This window comes from Carettochelys insculpta, chromosome 1 (genome assembly GCF_033958435.1).
Source record: "Carettochelys insculpta isolate YL-2023 chromosome 1, ASM3395843v1, whole genome shotgun sequence".
NCBI lineage: Eukaryota > Metazoa > Chordata > Testudines > Carettochelyidae > Carettochelys > Carettochelys insculpta.
In genome coordinates, this window is record NC_134137.1 from 55227280 (window position 1) to 55247155 (window position 19876).

The window sequence follows — 19876 nt, forward strand, 5'->3', positions numbered from 1 at the left end:
AGACTTGATAGAATCTATCTTATGCAATTTTGGTGTACAACTGCAGACTAAGCTTTAAATATTGTTTTGTAATATTTTTAACTACAGAAACTCCTGCTGTATTTCCAGAGAATATCAAAGATAAAGAAACACCAACGCCAGTTGAAGACATTCAGCTGGAAAGCTCCATTCCTCATACCGATTCTGGTATTGGAGAGGAGCAGATGCCCAGCATCTTAAATGGGACGGACTTAGAGACAAGCCCAGGCCCTGATGCTATGAGTGAACTGTTGTCTACTTTGTCTTCTGAGGTAAAGAAATCTCAAGAAAGCTTAACAGAAAGTCCCACAGAAATCTTGAAGCCTGCACCTTCAATATCCAGCATCAGCCAAAGCAAAGGCATGAATGTCAAGGAGATACTAAAAAGCCTTGTGGCAGCCCCTATTGAAATTGCTGAGTGTGGTCCTGATCCTATCCCTTACCCAGATCCTGCATTGAAGAGGGAAGCTCAGGCAATTCTTCCCATGCAGTTTCACTCCTTTGACAGGTATATGGCTGAGTTAATTATTTTATATTGTTTTAATTCTTAGGTTGAGTATTTATTTGTTAACGTTGATAATCTGGTGTGAATCCAGATTAGATAATATTAAGAGAATACAGCTGCTTTACTTCTTCATGATATTACTAAAACCAGACCACATAGTATCTGAAAAAGACAAACATTGTTTTTTCTCTCTAAGCACCAGATAAAACTGTAATTGGTTCAGGAAGAATAAGCCTTTTTATAATAACTGTTGTTGTAATAAAACCTTTTTCTTTTATTAAACTGCATAACTTTCAATAGGAAAAAGTCTGTTTATGTACAAACTGGCTGTGTGAAGTCCCAACAAAATGTTCATAATTCCAGTCCTCTTCTAGTAGTGAAACATTGCAGTCAAGCCAGATTGTGTGCACATTTCTGTAAGAATATGACTGACTGACCCTGTATTTCATTTTTAAAAGTTTTAGGCCCAATTTTTATGTGTAATAGAAGGGAGCATGTTTTATTTCAAGGACCATAAATGTTTCTTTTTCTCATGGTTGACTGAAAATGTTTGCACTCTTGGTTAAAATAGCTTAATTTGAGGCAACCGCATTGACTGGATGAGTCTTTCTATAGAAGTTGTGTTGATAGATGCAACTGACAACATTCTACAAAAAAGGAGAGATACTTGCATTGTGTGTTCATCCTTAACCTATGCAAGAGTCTAATTCTGAAGCACACTAATGTGACTGTATTTTCAGTATGATATGGTTGTTGTAGACTCTCCTTCAAGATATTTAGATAATGAGAAAAATCACATAAAAATCAATTAAACAATCTAGGATGAAATCTCATGTGTGGCAAAACTGCAAAATAGTTATTTAAGATTTGTGTAACCCCATCCTGAAAAAAAAGAAAAAAATCTGAAGGAACTTCATATCTAAGTGTTTCGGGCTTCAAATTTGACAGAGGTATAAAATATGTATTTTATACATCTATCTTATATATAATAAAATATACAGATATATAAAATACACACACAATCTCAAAATAGAGGATTAAATTATTGTCTATAAAATATTACTGAAAGCAAAATCCAATAGTTAATGTTAATAGTAAGGAGAAAAGGGATAAAGGAAACTTACAACTCAAATAAACTTAAAATATTATGTTAGGAAGCACTTTTCGTTACATAAGGATAGTGTGGTTGATAATTAAAAATGTTGAAGGCAGCACCACTGGATTAATCCATTAAACAGTGAGAACGTATTTTCTGGAAAAGAGAGGCAAAGAATGCAATGGGATTGGAATATACAAACGAGAATGTGGTCTTCCCAAAAATGGCTTTTTCCTTTTGATCATGTCAAAAAGACAGGCTGGTTACTGCAGAATTCATTAGGAAGAAGCTGTTTTCCCCATCCATCCACTTATGTGTGGCCATTTGATTTGATCTCAAGTGGGGAAAATAGATAGAAAAATCTTGTATCATTTGGGATTTTTTCTGTGTGATCAACCATTATAGTCCCAAATAAAATCAAAGTTGTTTTCTTTTACTTTTACATTTTGTATGATCAACAAGGAAAGTAGCATATCTTGTCAGTAGACAGCAAAACAAGAAGTTCCTGTGTTTGGTTCCTTCCCACTCATACCAGAGAAACTTTAATTTGGTAAAAGAAGACACACGTGTATCTTTATTAACTTGTTCTAAATAGTACTAGCTGTCCTTACTCTGCTAAACAGCTGTTCCTGCAGCTTTTATAGAGCTTGTCTACACTTGCCCCCAACTTCAAAGGGCGTCTGTTAATCAGGATGATGGGAGATTACTAATAAAGTGCTGTGATGAATATGCATCACCTCATTAGGCTAATTCTCCCCCACAGCAACTTTGAAGTGTCAAACTTGAAATGCTGGCATGCATGTATCTGTGGGTTTTTCGAAGTGCCAGTGCTACTTCGAAGTGCCTTTACTCCCCAAAATTTTGAGGATTAAAGGCACTTCGAAGTAGCGCAGGCACTTTGAAGTGCCCGTGGCTACATGTGTGCCAGCGTTTCAAGTTTGACACTTCAAAGTTGCCATGGGGGAGACTTACCCTAATGAAGTGCTGCATGTTCACTGCAAAATTTTGAGGAGTAAAGGGACTTGGAAGTTACCCAAGCACTTCGATGTACCGGCGGGTGAGCCGCAGCTAGATGTGAGCTGGCACTTCGAAGTTGCCATTGGGGGCGGAATTTGCTTAAAGAAGTGCTGCATATGCACTGCAGCACTTGATTAATAAACTCCCAACACCCTACTTACCATCCTCCCTTCGAAGTAGGGCGGTAGTGTAGACAAGCCCTAACGGGTATATTGGAGCAAAAGCTTTCTTGGGCAAAGACCCACTACTGCATCTAACAAAGTGGGTCTTTGCCCAAAAAAGCTTATGCTCTAATATGTCTGTTAGTCCCTAAGATACTACAAGACTTCTCATTGTTTTTGCATATTTATGATACTGCTGTTGAAACTGTCTGATTTTTTTAAACCCATCAACTTTCTCTAGAAGACTGTAAAGTTTTTATTTTGTAAAGAGGGATTCTTGGTCCACAGAAGCTTAGTTGTCCCTCCTTTCCATGGTTGTGTGCATGCTTAGGTTTCTTTATCAACAGCTGCAGTGGGTCCAGTGAAATATCATGGGTACTGACAAGCATTCTGATGTGTGCTTTGACCTAAATCTACCAGAGACAAAAGTGGCAAGAGAGGGATCCATAGAAGAGAGGGGGAAAAAGACACCCTTGCTTTCTGGTTCCATGCATCAGTGCAGGAAGCATGCGTTGTAATGGAACTAACTTACAACTGGGAGACTTAAAACAGCTGTGGAGTGGTCCCAGAAAGGCTGGAAGATGAACTAAAATGTTCGATATTGCAAAATAGACAAATGCTAAATTCCAAAACAATTTGGGACAAAAATGCCAAATGTCATGGCTGCTGTTTCAGAGTGCAGAGATGAATGGAAGAGTCACATCCTAAGGGTATTAATGCAGGCTGCCTGCAGTTTTAGACAGATTTAATGTCATCAGCCACAGGGATATCTTTTTTCTTAGAAAAATAAATGAAGTAATCTACAATTGAAAAAGAAGAGGATCATTGTAACTCCCCTGAAACCTATTTAGGGGTTATAACCCGTGGGGTAAAAAACATCAGATAATAGATGTGTCTCTACACACAATAGAGCTTATTTCGAAATAGAACCCTTAAATGCACTATGATTGTTTAGAAATAAGCTCTATTCCCTATCTGCACAGCCCCTATTTCAAAATACCTATTTTGCAATAGGCACTGTTCCTCATGGAATGAGGTTTACCTATTTCAAAATAAGCCAAACTCTGTTTTGAAATTATTTTGAAATAGCGGTTGTGTTGTGTAGATGCTAGCAAAGTTATTTCAAATAACACCTGTTATTTCAAAATAACTTTGCTGTGTAGATATACCCTAAGTTGCAATCTAGTTGTTCTCTGTCCTGGTATGACCAGGCTATACCTAAAGACCTTTTCTGTCTAGAATGAAAGTATTAACATTATTTTATGTGTTGGAAAGTCTGCTTCAGCTATATAGGTATAGTTTTGTGACAGCTTATTTAGAAATTGAAGATAATTGATACCTGACATGGGCCGTATCTACACTAGCCCCAAACTTCGAAACGGCCAGGCAAATGGCCATTTCAAAGCTTGCTAATGAAGCGCTGAATATGCATTTCCCATGAGCTGATGGGAATAAGGGGACTTCGAAGTAGGCGGGGTCCTTTCGAAAAGGAGCCCCGTTGGGACGAGCCGCACGGCTGCGAGGCGCGTCAATTTCGAAGTGCCATGGCTGCCTGCATGCTAATGAAGCGCTGAATATGCATTTCAGCACTTCATTAGTAAACTTCGAAATGGCCATTTGCATGGCCATTTCGAAGTTTGGGGCTAGTGTAGACATGGCCATGGTGTTTCTTTGAAAGTTGATGCACTTTACCCTTTGCTTGCAAGATCTGTGTTTCTTACATTGGGATTTATCGTAATTCTTAGGAAATAAACCACTCAAATAATGGTAAAATAATAAACAAACAGTTTAAGAGCTGAATGCTTTTAAGACAATATTTTTTTTAATTACAATCTACTATGATATATTGGCACTAAATGAAAAACTACCAAAACTCATGTAAGTAAAGTTCAAATCAGTGCTTGCTTTTATTATCTAATACAATATTTCCATAACAAAATTGGTAGTGATACTTATTCAAAATAACACGTGTTGTAGGGCATTGTTTCCCAAACTTGTAAAACTACAAATGAAATGAAAAAGCATAAAACATATTCTAACACATTTTATCAAATGGGACTTGTGTGTAGTTAATATATGCATCAGGTCAAGTATTGTCGAATGTAAATGATGAGGTGATATTGATGAAAGGAGGGGATTGAGGTCTCGAGGGGCACTGATGACGGATTGAACAGAAGCGGCCTTGCGCTGCACGTATCTCATGCCTGTCGTCTTCACTGCTCAAAGCTATAATGGGAGGTGGCAGTCTGAAATGAGTTGCCACGGCAAAGAGTATTATTTTTGAAATGCTTTCACACAAATCACTAGGCCCTGCATACAACTTAGTTTCATGCTTTAATGTCATCAGGAGGCACAAATTGGTGTGTCTAATTGTTTGCCACCTGCCAGCAAAATGAGCTGCCAGCCAGCCAGACGGGTTTGATTGTCTGTCAGCCATTCAATAGATTGAGAGTGACAACATCAAAAATTTCTCTTCAAACTCTGAAGCTTTGTGCAGCTTTTCAGAGACCTCTTCCCTGCAAGTGCTTCTGGACAACTGCATTTTTCAATTAGTTTTCAATATATTGCTGCCTTCTGCCTCATCTGTGTTAAGGTAGCTGTAATTACGTTATGAGGTATATAAACAGATTTCTTGGACACTTGGAGCCTGGATTCTAAAAGTTATGACATGTCTTTTAACATCAAACTGAACTCCATGAAAATAACATACAGGATGACATGTTTAGAAACAAACACTGAATGTTATCTATCCTAGACTTATAAATGTAATAGAGCATAACTTGCAAATAATTTAGTCCATTTTCATCTTTTTTTTGATGGAAAAAAACTTAGCTCTAATAATCACTGGGTATCAAAATGTATGTTCTAAATGTGGTTTGTTTCACTGGAAATAATCAGTCCAGGACAGCAGCCATTGTAAAACTGTTTGAGTGATTCGGTATTGTACTCATATTCTGCAGTTGGTTTCATTTACTCCAAGTCTTCCTGCCAGAAAGTTCTAAACTGAAACTACTGACAATTGAAGTCTCCTTGCCTTATGAATTTCTTTTTACATTGGGCAATGAGTCCTATAAACATTCCATATTTTGGAGAGTGTTTTTAATCAGAAGCATTTCTGCACCTGTATTTATGTTGAGATTTTTATCAGATTTTGTAGCCCTGGAATAAATGGGGGAAAAGAATCCCATATTTTTGCTGCTATTCAACATGCAGTTGGTTCAAATGCCAGATCATGTATTTTTGTCCAGGATAGCATTGCTTGCACACACGATATAGATCTGTAAATATCACAAGTACATTTCTAAGTGCTGAAGGCCCGCATTTTTAAAGGTATTTAGGCATTATTCCACTCAATATTACAAAGGCCTATTGTCTAGATTTTAGAAATTTTTTTTTAAATTAAGTGCCTAAAGATGCAGCTAGTTGCCTAGTTGGGTTTTCAAAAGCACATAGATGCCCAACTTCCACTCAGACCAATGAAAGATGGGAACCTGTGCACCTCTGAAAAACCCTATAGCTGCCAGTTTGCATCTTAAGGTGCTTAAGTATTTTTAAAATTCTGGCTCTCTTGTCCTGATTGGTCCCAAACAAGGTGATGTGTCCCGCTCCTGTGGTCCTCCCCCTCTCGCAGGGCTCCCAGGCTTCCTCTGGTACAGCAGGGGTCCCTGCAACTGTCCGTCTGCCTTTGGGGATTTGCACCCCGGCCCAGCTCCCAGCTGTGGGGTTGCCAGGGTTCCCCTAGCTCAGGTCCCTCAGCTGCTCTCTGGTCCAGCAACATGCATTTTCCTGCCAGATGAGGGAAGTTGCTGGACAACACATTGCCAATCGAGGGAGCTTGAACCTGCAATTTGAAGGGTTTTTAGTTGGTTGAAGGGGAGGGGACAGAGAATGTGAATTCAAAGGGTAACTTGATTGAAGACACTTGAAAACATAATTATGTACTGTATCTTTATTGGCGTGGAGCATAAATATACGCATGTCAGTTAATATGAACCTTCTAATTAACTTTATCATTTCCAGAATCTTCCAATTAACTAATAAGTTGTTTGAAAAAAAGAGTGATTGCCAAAATTCATACTGTTGGTCTTGTTCTGTTCTCATTAAAGTCACCTTAAATCTTTAGATGAAATTATCAGGCAATACCAGTGCCTTTTTTGGGAGTGGGGGAAAAGAGGGGCTGGTACTCAGTCACCTCCCGCCAGCCAATCCCACGGCTGGGTTTTCTGTGGTGCCCATACACGGTACCAGCAAGTACTGGCCCAAAAAAAAAAAGCACTGGGTAATAATACGTTAGTGACACATTTTATTTCTGTGTGTATGGGAAGATAAATTGGATAGCAGGTGGGGGGAGGTATGAAACCCATTTCAGTGTTAACTGTATTGTTTATATTTTTTTATGTACTGTGTTACAATGCTACGACGACAAAGCTGAGTTTGAGATTTAAATGGCACTTCCATTGTAAACACCTGCATTCAGTTCTTTTGGTTTATAAGTTTTCATTTAAATTCATTGACTGACTGAAGCCACCATGTAAGGGCTTAGCATCTGCAAACTCTTCTCCACATGTAGATAAGAGCAGAAAGGGAGCTGTAGCCATGCCTGGGACTGCTGTTCTGTAATAGGTACAGTGCAGTGGCAGTGGAGAAGACTGTTGTTTTGAAGATGAATGGCTCTGGTACATGTCTTAAAACACCAGTCCTGCATGAAATCAAGAGCTCATGGCCCACTTTGGAAACAATTATAACAGAGAGCCTCAAGACTCAAGGAGTTGAATCTACTCTAAGAACACCACTGACTGCCCCTGACTTAGTGCAGTTTAGACTGAACTTCCAATTCGAAGCCAGGAAGATTGAAGCACACTCACTCTCCCACCTTTGAATAGTAACAAAGAGGAAGCCGTGCTAGTCTACACCCTATCAAAACAAAAAGCAGTCAAGTAGCACTTTAAAGACTAGCAAAATGGTTTATTAGGTGAGCTTTCATGGGACAGACCCACTTCATCAGACCATAGCCAGACCAGAACAGACTCAGTATTTAAGGCACAGAGAACCAAAAACAGTAAGCAAGGAGGACAAATCAGAAAAAGATAATCAAGGTGAGCCTCTGATTTGCTAATCAGAGAGTGGAGGGGTGGGGGGGAAGGTCAAGAATTAGATTGAGCCAAGTATGCAGACAAGCCCCTATAGTGACTCAGAAAGTTCCCATCACGATTTAAACCATGTGTTAATGTGCCGAATTTGAATATAAAAGCCAGCTCAGATGTTTCTCTTTCCAAAACGGAGCAATAATTCCTTTTGTGTAACACACATACCTTTAGGTCATTGACAGAATGCCCCATTCCATTAAAATGTTGACTAACTGGTTTGTGGATCTGGAGTGTTTTGATGTCTGTTTTGTGCCCATTGACCCTTTGTCTAAGGGAGTTAGAAGTCTGTCCAATATACAAAGCACCTGGGCATTGTTGGCACATGATGGCATATATGATGTTAGTAGAGGAGCATGAGAAAGTGCCCGTGATTCTGTGAGTAACCTGGTTAGGTCCAGTGATGGTATTTCCAGAGAAGATATGTGGACAAAGCTGGCAGCGGGCTTTGTTGCAGGGAAAGGTTCCAGGACTGGTATTCCTGGGGTATAGACTGTGGCTGTTAGTGAGGATCCTCATGAGGTTGGGAAGTTGTCTGTAGGAGAGAACAGGAATGTCACCCAGGGCCTTCTGGAGTGTGGCATCCTGATTAAGGATAGGTTGTAGGTCTTTAATAATTCATTGCAGTGGTCTGAGTTGGGGGCTGTAGGTGATGACCAGTGGTGTTCTGTTCTTGGTTTTTTTGGGCCGATCTTGGAGTAGCTGGTCTCTGGGTATTCGTCTGGCCCTGTCGATTTGTTTTTTTTATTTCTCCTGGTGGGTAATTCAGGTTTATGAATATTTGGTAAAGTTCTTGTAGTTTTTGGTCTCTGTCAGTTGGATCAGAGCAAATGCAATTGTACCTAAGAGCTTGACTGTAAACAATGGATCTAGTCACGTGTGCAGGATGGAAACTAGAAGGATGTAGATAAGTATAGCGATCAGTAGGTTTTCGGTACAGTGTGGTACTGATCAGGCCATCCTTGATTAGTACTGTAGTGTCCAGGAAATGTATCTCTTGCATGTTGTATGAGGCATAAGTTGATAGTGGGGTGTAGATTGTTAAAGTCTCTGTGGAATTCCTCTAGAGCCTCTGTACCATGGGTCCAAATCATAAAGATGTCATCAATGTATCTTAAGTAGAGGAGTGGTAATAGGGGACAAGAGCTGAGGAATCGTTGTTCCAGGTCGGCCATAAATATATTAGCATATTGTGGGGCCATGCAGGTGCCCATAGCAGTTCCACTAATCTGGAGGTATAAATTGTCCCCAAAACGGAAATAATTGTGTGTGAGAACAAAGTTACAGAGGTCAGACACCAGATTGGCTGTGGTGGCATCAGGGAATATTAGTGTACAGAGCCTCTACATCCATTGTGGCAAGGATGGCATTATCAGGAACTTTTCCGATGTTTTGGAATTTCCTCAGGAAGTCGGTGGTATCTCGGATATAGCTGGGAGCGTTGATGGCTTAGGGTTTGAGGAGGGAGTCCACGTAACTGGATAGTCTGGTGGTAAGGGTGCCAATACCTGAAATGATAGGGCATCCAGGGTTTCCAGGTTTGTGGATTTTGGGAAGTAAATAGAATAATCCAGGCTGCGGCTCAGATGGTGTGTCTGAGTTAATGAGGTCCCGAGTAGCAGCAGGGAGTTCCTTCAGTAGTTGTTGTAATTTCCTTTGGAATTCCAAAGGGGGATCAGCGGAGAGAGGTCTGTAAAATGTGGTGTTGGAGAGTTGTCTGGCTGCCTCCTGTTCATAGTCTGACCTATTCAGGATGACAAGAGCACCCCCTTTGTCAGCTGGTTTGATTATGATGTCTGGGTTATTTTTGAGACTCTGGACAGCATGGCGTTCAGCTTAGTTCAGATTATGTCTCATTTGGCATTGTTTGTGTATAATGTCAGCCTGAGCACGGTTGCGGAAGCATTGTACGTAGAAGTCCAGACTTTCACTACGACCCTCAGGGGGAGTCCACATAGAGTTCTTCTCCTTTTGTTGTTGGTAGGGGTGGTCGAGAGAGTCAGACTGTTGTTCATAGGTGTGCTGGAAAAATTCCTTTAGACGGAGGCGGCGAAAGAAGGCTTCAGGGTCACCACAGAATTGTATTAAGTTCATGGAGGAGGTATGATCACTGCCTCAGATGGCCAACATTTAATGAGGGATATCTAGCCACTTATTAACTAAAATGTATGCTTCTATTACTTATAGTACATCACCATAGTATTTTAGCATTTGTGGTTCTACTCGTACAATATCCTTATGAGTTAGGGTACTTTACAAATGAAGAACAGAAGCACAGAGGGATGATTTGAAGATCAGGTAGTAAATCTATTTTTAGTGGCAGGGAACCCACATATAAGTTGCCAATCAGTCTATTAACCATGTTGGCTGTCTTTTCTGTTGCCTTCAAAGATAGCAGCCTGTGAAACACTGAGTAGAGCATTGTATCCTGATCAGACAATCGTTTTTTCTTAGCTGACATCTGAGTTCCTTCCAAATTCTTAGCAACCAAAAGGCCTAATTTTGATTGCCCGCCATAGAACATGCCTTCCCAGCTACCTTCTTAAAAAATCTAATGGAAAATGCTATGAATACAAGAAGTTAAGTCACAGAGATCTAAAGGCAGGCAAGGTAGAAACATAACCTTCTCTATCAGCCTACAGAGATTCTCAGATCACCTGCCTGAGTAGAAATATGAAAGATAGTCAACACCAATAGCAGAAAAATTTTAAAGACACACAGGTTGAAAGGCACAAACACTTTAAATGCCTGTGCCTTTTCTGTAAAACTACTTTGGCTTCTTTTTACAGAAATAATCATGCATGTCTGAAATGAGTAGTCTCCAGCTTTCAGCAATCACATGCAGAACTGATAGCATACAGCACCCTTTCTCAGAAAATGGCACTGTACAGCAACTCTCTGCTGACAACTCTGACATATAATTGCCCTGGAGATTTGAGGGTAGCTAACAGCCCCTGGGACATGGTTAGCAGATTGATATGACTCTCAGTGCATTGATTCTATGGTCAGTGTCTTTGAGAGAGAGCTATCTGTCACCCACATTTACTTGTGTGTGGTACTAATGAAGCCAACTCTTGATGCTGCCTATCTCACACAGTGTCTAATCTTCTAATCTCTTTTTAACAAAGACAACTGAAAAGTTAGCAAATAACTATCACCAAATGCACCTGACAACTGTCAGCATTCCCATCTGAATTTTAGGTTTAAATGATGGACGCAGACAGCATAGGTCAATACCTTCTGCTGGGCATGGAAAGTAGACAAACATCCATTCTTGTTTTATTTGCCTCTGCACTTAGACCTAGGATAAGTGGAGGTCTATTCTTTTTTGTCTCCTATTCAGCCTCTAAGTCAAACCCTTGAGAGCAGGTATTTTTAAAAACATAGCAGTCCAAACAGTACATTGAAATTACTGCAGTTTGCTTATGAATCCATCTCCTTTTTTGTCAGCATATTGGAAGGGTGGATGCCTTTACCAGAATATTGAGACAACCCAGATAAAAATAAATTGAGGCAAAATATTTTAAATTATTTTTGCAAGTAGAGGTGAACTATTTGTCTATAAGTTCACCTTGGAGCTCATTTATTTAATAAATGAGAAGCTGAGCTTAACCTGCCCTTTTGTCTTAGAACACACTTCTTTGTTTTTGAAAGAATCTTGACAAGTTTGTTAAGAAATATCCAAAAGATCCTTAGTAACAGTACTTTCTGAAGTGTAGAACCCGAGCCAGGGACCTGACACATTACCCTAAAAAGCTACATTCTTTTGTTCTTTTATTTCTGTACAACAATATTATGCCTATTTTAGCTGAAAAATGAAGTGCATGTGTCTCAGAGAAAAAAGCATGTGGGTTTAGTGAAAATGATAAGCATCGTTTTTTTCCCCTTCCATTTAAAAATCCCTTCTGTTTCAGATTTTTCTTCACTTTCTAGTTTTGTTATGAAGTGGAGGCCAAAGAAAGTCTTTCTGTGCAATGAAAAGAGAGAGAGAGAGACATTAAAAATGTACACATTTCATTTCTGCCTGCTCCATGACAGAAACCTCTTGTTAAGAAAAGCACAATTTAAATGTCTCTTTGGCATTTTCCTTTTCAAAATTATTTTCACCTGAATATATCAGGTTTTTTAGTCACAAATGGTATGAAAACAGGAATATGAACTAGCTGAAGCAATCACAGAACCGCTAGTAATTATCTTTGAGAATTCATGAGTAGAATCCTGTAAATCTGTAGATTATCCATGGTTCATTTTTGCAGATGCGGATGCAAATTTTGTATCTAGAACCCTGCACATTTGCAGATATCCACTTTATATCCAAGAGCATTGTTTGCAGATGCAGACAAATATATGCACAGAGCTCTACTTATGAGGAGTGGATCACTTCCTAGAGGACTGGAGAAAGGCAAATACAATATCTAACATTAAAAAGGTGAAGAAAAAGGACCCGGGGAATTATAGGTCAATTAGCCTAACTTGGATCCCTCGAAACAGACTGCAACAAATTATTAAACAATCAGTTTGTAAGCACCTAAAGGACAACAGAGGTATGAGAAATAGCCAACATGGATTTGTGAAGAACAAACCTAACTTTCTTCTTTGACAGAGTGACTGAGCTAATGAATAATCAAGAAGCAATAAACATGTTATACCTTGGTTTTACTAAGGCTTTTAGTACAATTCCACATGATATTCACGTAAGGAAACTAGGAATATGCACTCTAAGGTTGCATCTACACGGGCAAGGGTTTGGTTTGTTTTTTTTTGAAAAGCCAAGCTTTTTTCAAAAAAAAAAAAAAGAAAAGAAAAAACCTTACGGAGGTGTCTACACACAACACACTCTCTCTTTCAATTTGAAACCCTAACTCTAACCTTCAATTTGAAATTAAAAGAACATGGCCCTTTTCCCCACAGCCCTCTTCCTCTCCCAGAAAAGGAAGATCACCTTTTTCCAAAAGATTCATTCAAAGAAAAAGTGTGTAGATACTCCCCAGGGTCTTCTTTCAAAGAATAGTCCTCATGGCACAGGATTTTTGGTCTCTGTCTGATTCTTTCGCAAGAGCAGGGGATTTGTGGATGCTCAAAATCAAAAGAGCTGACTGATATTTCAATCCAACTTTTGGTGTGTGGATGTGAGCTTTTGAAAGAAGTTTTTTGGAAGAGCTCTTCCAGAAGAACTTCTTTTGAAGGATTGCTGTAGTATAGCCACAGCCTAGGTGAAATTATTATCGGAGGACGTACAACTGATTGAAAAGTTTTACTCAAAGAATACTTATCATTGGTGTCACACTAGGAGGGACAGAGAGACTAGAGAGAGAGTCTAGAGACCGTACTCAGTATTTCATTCTTGAATAATAGAAGAAAATGTTTATAAAATGTGCAGATGTCACAAAACTGGGGGTAGAGGGTTGCAGTCATTTTGGAGGAGAGGATTAGAATTCAGAATTACTTCAACAAATTGGGAGATTGGTCTGAAATCAACAAGATGTAATCCAGTTAAAAAGAGAGGTCACAGTTCTTCATTTAGGAAGGAAGAAATCAAGTGCACAGTTAAAAATGGGGCAAAACTGTCTGTAGGTGGTACTACTCCTAGAGACGACTTGGGAGTTATGTTGGATCGCAGTTTTGGTCAAGGGTAAACAGTGCAATGTTGTTGTAAGTAAGTTTAATATTCTGAAGTATATTTACAGCAAGATCATATGTAAGATACAGGAGGTAACAGTTTTTCTATATTTGGCACTATTGACAAGTCAGGCTGAAACAGTATGTCCAATTCTGGATGTCTCACTTTCAGAAAAATGTGGAAAAAAGAGAGAGAGTGAGAGAGAGAGAGACCAAAAACAAAAACCTGACCTTGAAGGATAAGTTTAAGAAAAGGTTTAACAAAGAAACAGGCAGTTCTTAATCTTGAGAAAAGAAGGGCAAGGGTGGGGGTGCTTATATTAAGAGGCTCTGTCCTCTTATTAAATCGTTGATGAATCATTCTACTGAATATAGAAGTAGTAGTAATGGGCCTAATCTGCAGCAAGGGAGATTTACTTTAGATGGTAGCAAAAGCTTTCCCAACCATAAGGGCAGTTAACCTCTGGAATAGGTTTTGAAGAGAAGTCATTGGATATCTTTAAGAATAAGTTGGACAAATACCCCTTAAGGATGGTGTATATTTACTTGGTCCTGCCTCAGCACAAGGGTAATGGACTTGATGACTTGTCAAGCCCCCTTCCTGCCCTATATTTGCATGATGCTTTGCATATTCCTTATCCAATTCAAAATACAAAACCAACCCCCTCCCTCCTTATTATTCCTTTGTGGGGGTGTATTAACTTGCCATTTCTTTCTCTGCAGGAGTGTTGTTGTACCTGTAAAAAAACCACCTCCAGGTAGTCTAGCCGTTACCACAGTTGGAGCTGCTACTGCTGGAGGTGTCCTGCCCCCGGGTACTACACCAAACATATTTGCTGCTACCGGAGCTACACCAAAAAGTATGATTAATACAACAGGTATCGTCCTTAAATATTTTTGTGACCCTCGTCTCTTTTCTTTGCATTTGTTATTCATTTGTTTCCTTTCTATTACTATTATTTGTACTTTTTTTTTTTAAATAAAAGCCTTAATCTCTGTGAAGGATATAATTTCTTCTTGCTATATCTGTATTCCTGCCATTATTGCTTGTGGAAATTATACAACCTTATATAGCTGAATATATAATCCTAATGACTTGGAAATGGAGACTTACAAAAGAAGTGATGGTTTCCCCCAGTGCCTCTTCTTTACAGTGATAGCATATTTGTGGAGATATTAAGGTTTAATGCTAATAGATACGTCCTATTTAATGTCCCAAAGAAGACAAAATCCCTCGTACATTTCTGCTGACATACTGTAGGGACCTTCCTGGTCCTGAATCATTTTAGTAGAGTTTTTGAATAAGCTGTGATGGTTTTCTCCCACAGAGTCTTTCAGTGAATACCCACCATTGTTCAAGTAACAGTTTAAATTTGCCTTAGAGGTAATCTATAAAGGATCAAAAAAGGAGGTAGTGGATTGTTTATTTCCTTATAATGCTAAGAGGAAGGCCATTTGTAAGAGGGGTAGGGCTTCAACTTTTATTTTGTTACATTAGACAGTCAGGGGCTGCCTACTATGGAAGAATCTATGGAGGACTGGAGACGGGATAGGATTTTCACTTCACAGATAACAAGGTAATGAAATAGGATGAGAGAAGGCATTATTTTTACCCTTAGATAAGTTCCTGGTATTGGACTGTATGTACCTATGCACCTAACTCTTGGGAGTTAGGACAGGTATTCACTTGGGGACAAAATTCACTAGGGACAAAATCAATATAAGATACACAGCTCCAGTTACATGACTTGTGTAGCTGAAGTCAACGTATCTTGCATCAATTTTCTGCACTGTCCCCCACAGCTGGAGGTCAATGGGAGGAACTATCCCACAGACTTCCCTTACTCCTCATGACTGCAAGGAGTACCACAATAGATGATGGAACTCTGAGCATTTGATTTAGTGCCTCACTATTAGACGTGCTAAATTGAACCCTGAAAGATCAATTGCCTGCATGGTAAATATAGACAAGCTCTCAGTTCAATGACGTAACATTCCTTTGCTTACGTCAAAGGTTGAGGAAAAATAAAATCTTTTACAGGAGGCATTGGCTGGGAAATGGGGCAGAAGAAATTTTCCCAGCCTTCTTTCTGTTTCATAAAATAAAATAAGCAGCATATTCATTTTTTCCTTTGCAGATCACTTTAACTCTTGCTAACAGGACTTTGCAAGTGGAAATGTTAATTTTTTGAGGAGAAAAATCTGTTCTATTTAATTAACACTCTTGTAAACATTTCTATTTGTTTACCTATTTCTGTTTAGTTCCAGCTTCCAGTTCTGTTTAGGTTCCCATAAAGTCCCCTCTTGAAGTTTTTTCTCCGAATGATACTGTATTGGCCTCAGACCCTCAATCTTCACACCGTAACTTCAAAAACTCCATACCTTACATCAGCTCTTACTGTACAGTGATAGCTATAAAGAAAGCAATAATTCATCCACAATATTTCTAAGTTCACTACAGGGAAATACTGCAGTATCAGGAGATACAATGTGATGACTGTGTGTAAATGTTAGTTTCTAATAGTTAATCCTGATCCTTCTATGTATTCTTTTTAATCATACCAATTTTTGTCTAGCTGACTTTGTGTAGCAGATTTATGGGAAAGTATTTCAGGAAATTTTACCAATTTAATTCCTCAGAGCTACAAACGTACTGAGCTTCTTAACTGATTTTTGGGTAAGGAAGTCCATTGCCATTTTTAGACTTGTTCCATTTTATGAAGATTTCTATTTGTGAATTCACCAGAATGAACATTAATTCTCTTTCTCTCTCTCTCTGATCTCAGCAAATACAGTATATAAGCTGTTCTTTGCTTCTCTCCATTTCCAAAAGGTAGACATTGCCATGTTCTAAAAATGTACATGTCAATGATAAATTGCAAATCAGAAGCTGTTGGGTCTATTTCGCATATTGAAAAGAAAATACATTCATCATGGTGTTGCTTAGATTGAGACACAAGTCATGATGGGTTTGGTTTGGATTGGGTTTTGTTGGTGGATGCTTTCCTTTTGTCATTGACTTAGCTGAAATGTAGGAGTTACAGTTTCAGATGCTTCAGTGATATTATACCAGAAAAATTAATGTAATGAATTGTACAGCTCTGTTTTTAAGGCACGGTTGCCCAAAATATCCAGATGCTGTCCAGGTTATGTACATCTTGTGTTTAAAACTCCTTTTATGATAGAAAGCCAGTGAAACAAATATTCCATTATAAAGTGAAATATGCAATAGTTTATTAATGTGAGCAAAATCCTACTTAGTCTTTTAGAGACACTAGATGTCCTCCAAATCCTTTATTTCTTGTAGCTTTTACAACAAGCTGCATATTTCACAGGGATGTAATTTCATCTTAGAAAAGCATTTTGCACTAAAGTATTTTAAAAAAATCTAAAAATCAAAATACAAAAGTGAATTGTCATATTCCAAATCATCTTGTCACAGTCAACATCCCATTGTTATTACCACTGTCACAAAGCAAGCTTCAGTTTTAGACTCCTTTTAGTGTCTCTCAAGTGCACTTTTTTGGAGGGAAGTTTCAGCATCTTAACTTGTCTCTGGGTATTACCCACTCAATAATACCACTCTTGGGCGGTGTCTATGCTAGCTCCCAACTTCGAAGGAAGCATGGTAAGTCAGGTGTTGGGAGATTGTTAATGAAGCTCTGAGGTGTATATGCAGCACTTTATTAGTTTAATTCTCCCCTGTGGCAACTTTGAAGTGTCAAAATTTTGCGGGGTAAAGGCACCTTGAAGTAGTGTGGGCACTTCGAAGTGTCTGTGACTACATGCATGCTGGCACTTGGAAGTTGCCACGGGGGAGAATTAGCGGGGGAGAATGTTCACTGCAGCACTTCGTTAGTAATCTCCCATCACCCTGATTACCATGCCCCCTTCGAAATTGGGGGCAAGTGCAGACCCAGCTTTAGACGTGATCTCTGAGCACAGCCATCCTGTTTCCCAGTTTTCTTAGCTGTGCATGTGCCACTGAGTTTGACATTTTCCAGCCCTTTTCCTTTGGGAGCCTAGGACAGCAGATGATTGTTTTGAATATTTTTTTTCCCTGCTATAAAGGGTTTTGGGTTTTTTTTTCCACCTTTCCGAAAGCATGTAGTATGCAGAACAAAGAGGAAAAAAAGCAATAAAGGCTTCTATACCTATTTTTCCCTTACCTAAATATTAATCGTTTGTTGCTTTTTTAATAGCATTTTGTTTTGTTGTTGTTTTTAAGTTCCCTTCAACCCAGTTGCCTTCATTTCTAGATGTGGAAACACCTGGCTTACTGCGGTTTGTGTTTGTGTTAGCATCTCCTTCCTGGGCAGCTTTTTTAAGGCAGCAGCTTTGATCTTAACTCAGGTATGGAAAGAAGTAAACCTTTCCAGCCTGGTTGGAGTAAAGTAGGGGAGTTTTGTAATTAATAGCTTGTCAATTGTTTCCTCAAAGACCATTGGAATACTCTCAGCTGGAACCAGGCCTGCTGATGGAGGGTGGGGGGAAGAAGCGGACAGATGTGCAGGAGCCCAGCATTCCAAAGAGGCTGGGAGCTTCTGCCACCGCTACTTTGACAGCAGCGGCAACCGGAGTTCCAGGTCCCATTGAAACGCTGCAGCAGTGCCATTCCGAGCTGCTGGGGTTGGGGAGCGGGGCACTTTGCAGGCTGGGCAGCACTCCAGGCCAACTTCCTCGCCTCTCCTGCCCTTGATCTTGCCCCTTCTTAGGGCATGGAGCCAGGCCCATATCCCACTTTGCCACTGGCCCTCAGTGTCTGTTGGCCCTGCTGGACTGAACCTTACCTTTACAATTGTTTAGTTTCCTAATTTCCTCCTGTACAGCCCAGTTTGATTTATGTCCTGCAGTCAGGCAAGAAAATGCCAACCAGGTGTATAAGATGACCAGACAGCAAAAGTGCAAAAAAATGAGGGCAGTGACATGATATGGGTAATAGGGTCCTATTTAAGAAAAAAGTCTCTAATATCAGGATGTCAGGTCACCTGAAGTGTATATGATACTTATTAGAAAAAAAAAGTAACTCTCTCATTCTCCATATGAACTCCTAATGAAAGTGATTTCACCATTCTTTTGATGGTTTGTCTCATGCAATGGTGTGAAAATCCTTTAGCTCTTGGACTTTATTTTTAGAATAATTGAAAACAAGAGGTAAGACTTATTTTGCTTGTTTTTCTTCAGAATTGCTATTTTAAAGGGATTTTGAGAATGAAAGGTGCTATATAAAAGCCAAATACAAATATTAGGTGGTATCTTTATAGAGTTAATCATGGGTCTGTAAAAATAATTAAAAAGGCTGCCACATTTTTGTTTGAACTCCTTTTTTAATCATATATATTTCAGTGACTGAGTCTTTATTTTCAGGCTGTCTCGCTTTTTATGTTATTGTACTTTGATCTTTTGTTTATCTCCATTTTTATGTTAAAATAAATTCTGAGAGACAACTATTTAATTTAGCAGTTGATACTAACTTATTTGTAAATCTGCACAACAATATTGAACTAGTAGCCATATTAGCATTGTAAATTATTCTGTTACTTATAAATTAAAGCTCTTTTAATTGCTTTGAAATTGATAAGATGATTTATAACTTATTTTAAAATAGACTGAAATGACAGGAAACACCACTGTATTCTTTTATTTTTCAAACTGAAATAAAATCTAAATTTATTTTGGGGACAGGTGCAGTGGATTCAGGATCTTCCTCTTCTTCTTCATCCTCTAGCTTTGTGAATGGTGCTACTAGTAAAAACCTTCCTGCTGTACAAACTGTTGCTCCAATGCCTGAGGATTCTGCTGAAAACATGAGGTGTGCATACTTTATAATTTTATTTTTCATGTACTTTCTTGTAAGACGACAAAATCACATACTGGCAATAAACAACATAATGTGAAAATAAAAGTCAAATTTATAAAATATCCAGGGAGGGTGCTAAGTAGTTTTTAAAATAACTGAAAAACAGAGCTAGCCTTGAAGTGAGTTCAACTTTATTTATGTATGGCTGCATCAACACTTGCCTGCCCCCATTTCTGTAAGGGGCAGGGTAATAAGCGGAGTGGAAGATGCAAATAAGGCATGAATTAAAACATTTGTGCCTCATTTGCATATTCCCACAAGATCTTACTTCTGGAAGATCCCCTTCTGGAAGCCAAAGCTGCCATGTAGATGGGGTTCCATTATGTCCCAAAAATGTAAACAGACTTGTTTATCTGAGCAGTGGATTGTAGAAGTAGGACTGAGTGGACTTTCTAGGTGCTAAAGTTTTACATGTATATATTTTAATGCAGTTATTTTTGTACGTAACTCTACATT

The 19876-nt window shown here is 38.9% G+C and overlaps 1 protein-coding gene across 8 annotated transcripts in view; it reads left to right on the plus strand.

Moving 5' to 3' along the window:
• The window catches only part of NBEA (neurobeachin), a 776083-nt gene that overhangs the window by 281236 nt on the left and 474971 nt on the right, over positions 1-19876 (plus strand). For 6 of the 8 annotated variants that reach the window (XM_074986506.1, XM_074986516.1, XM_074986543.1 and 3 more), the window contains 3 exons: positions 88-526; positions 14284-14438; positions 19246-19372. In XM_074986506.1, the coding sequence (XP_074842607.1) occupies positions 88-526; positions 14284-14438; positions 19246-19372 (721 nt within the window). The remainder of the gene's footprint in view (positions 1-87; positions 527-14283; positions 14439-19245; positions 19373-19876) is intronic. The other 2 variants (XM_074986525.1, XM_074986533.1) reach the window with 2 other exon arrangements.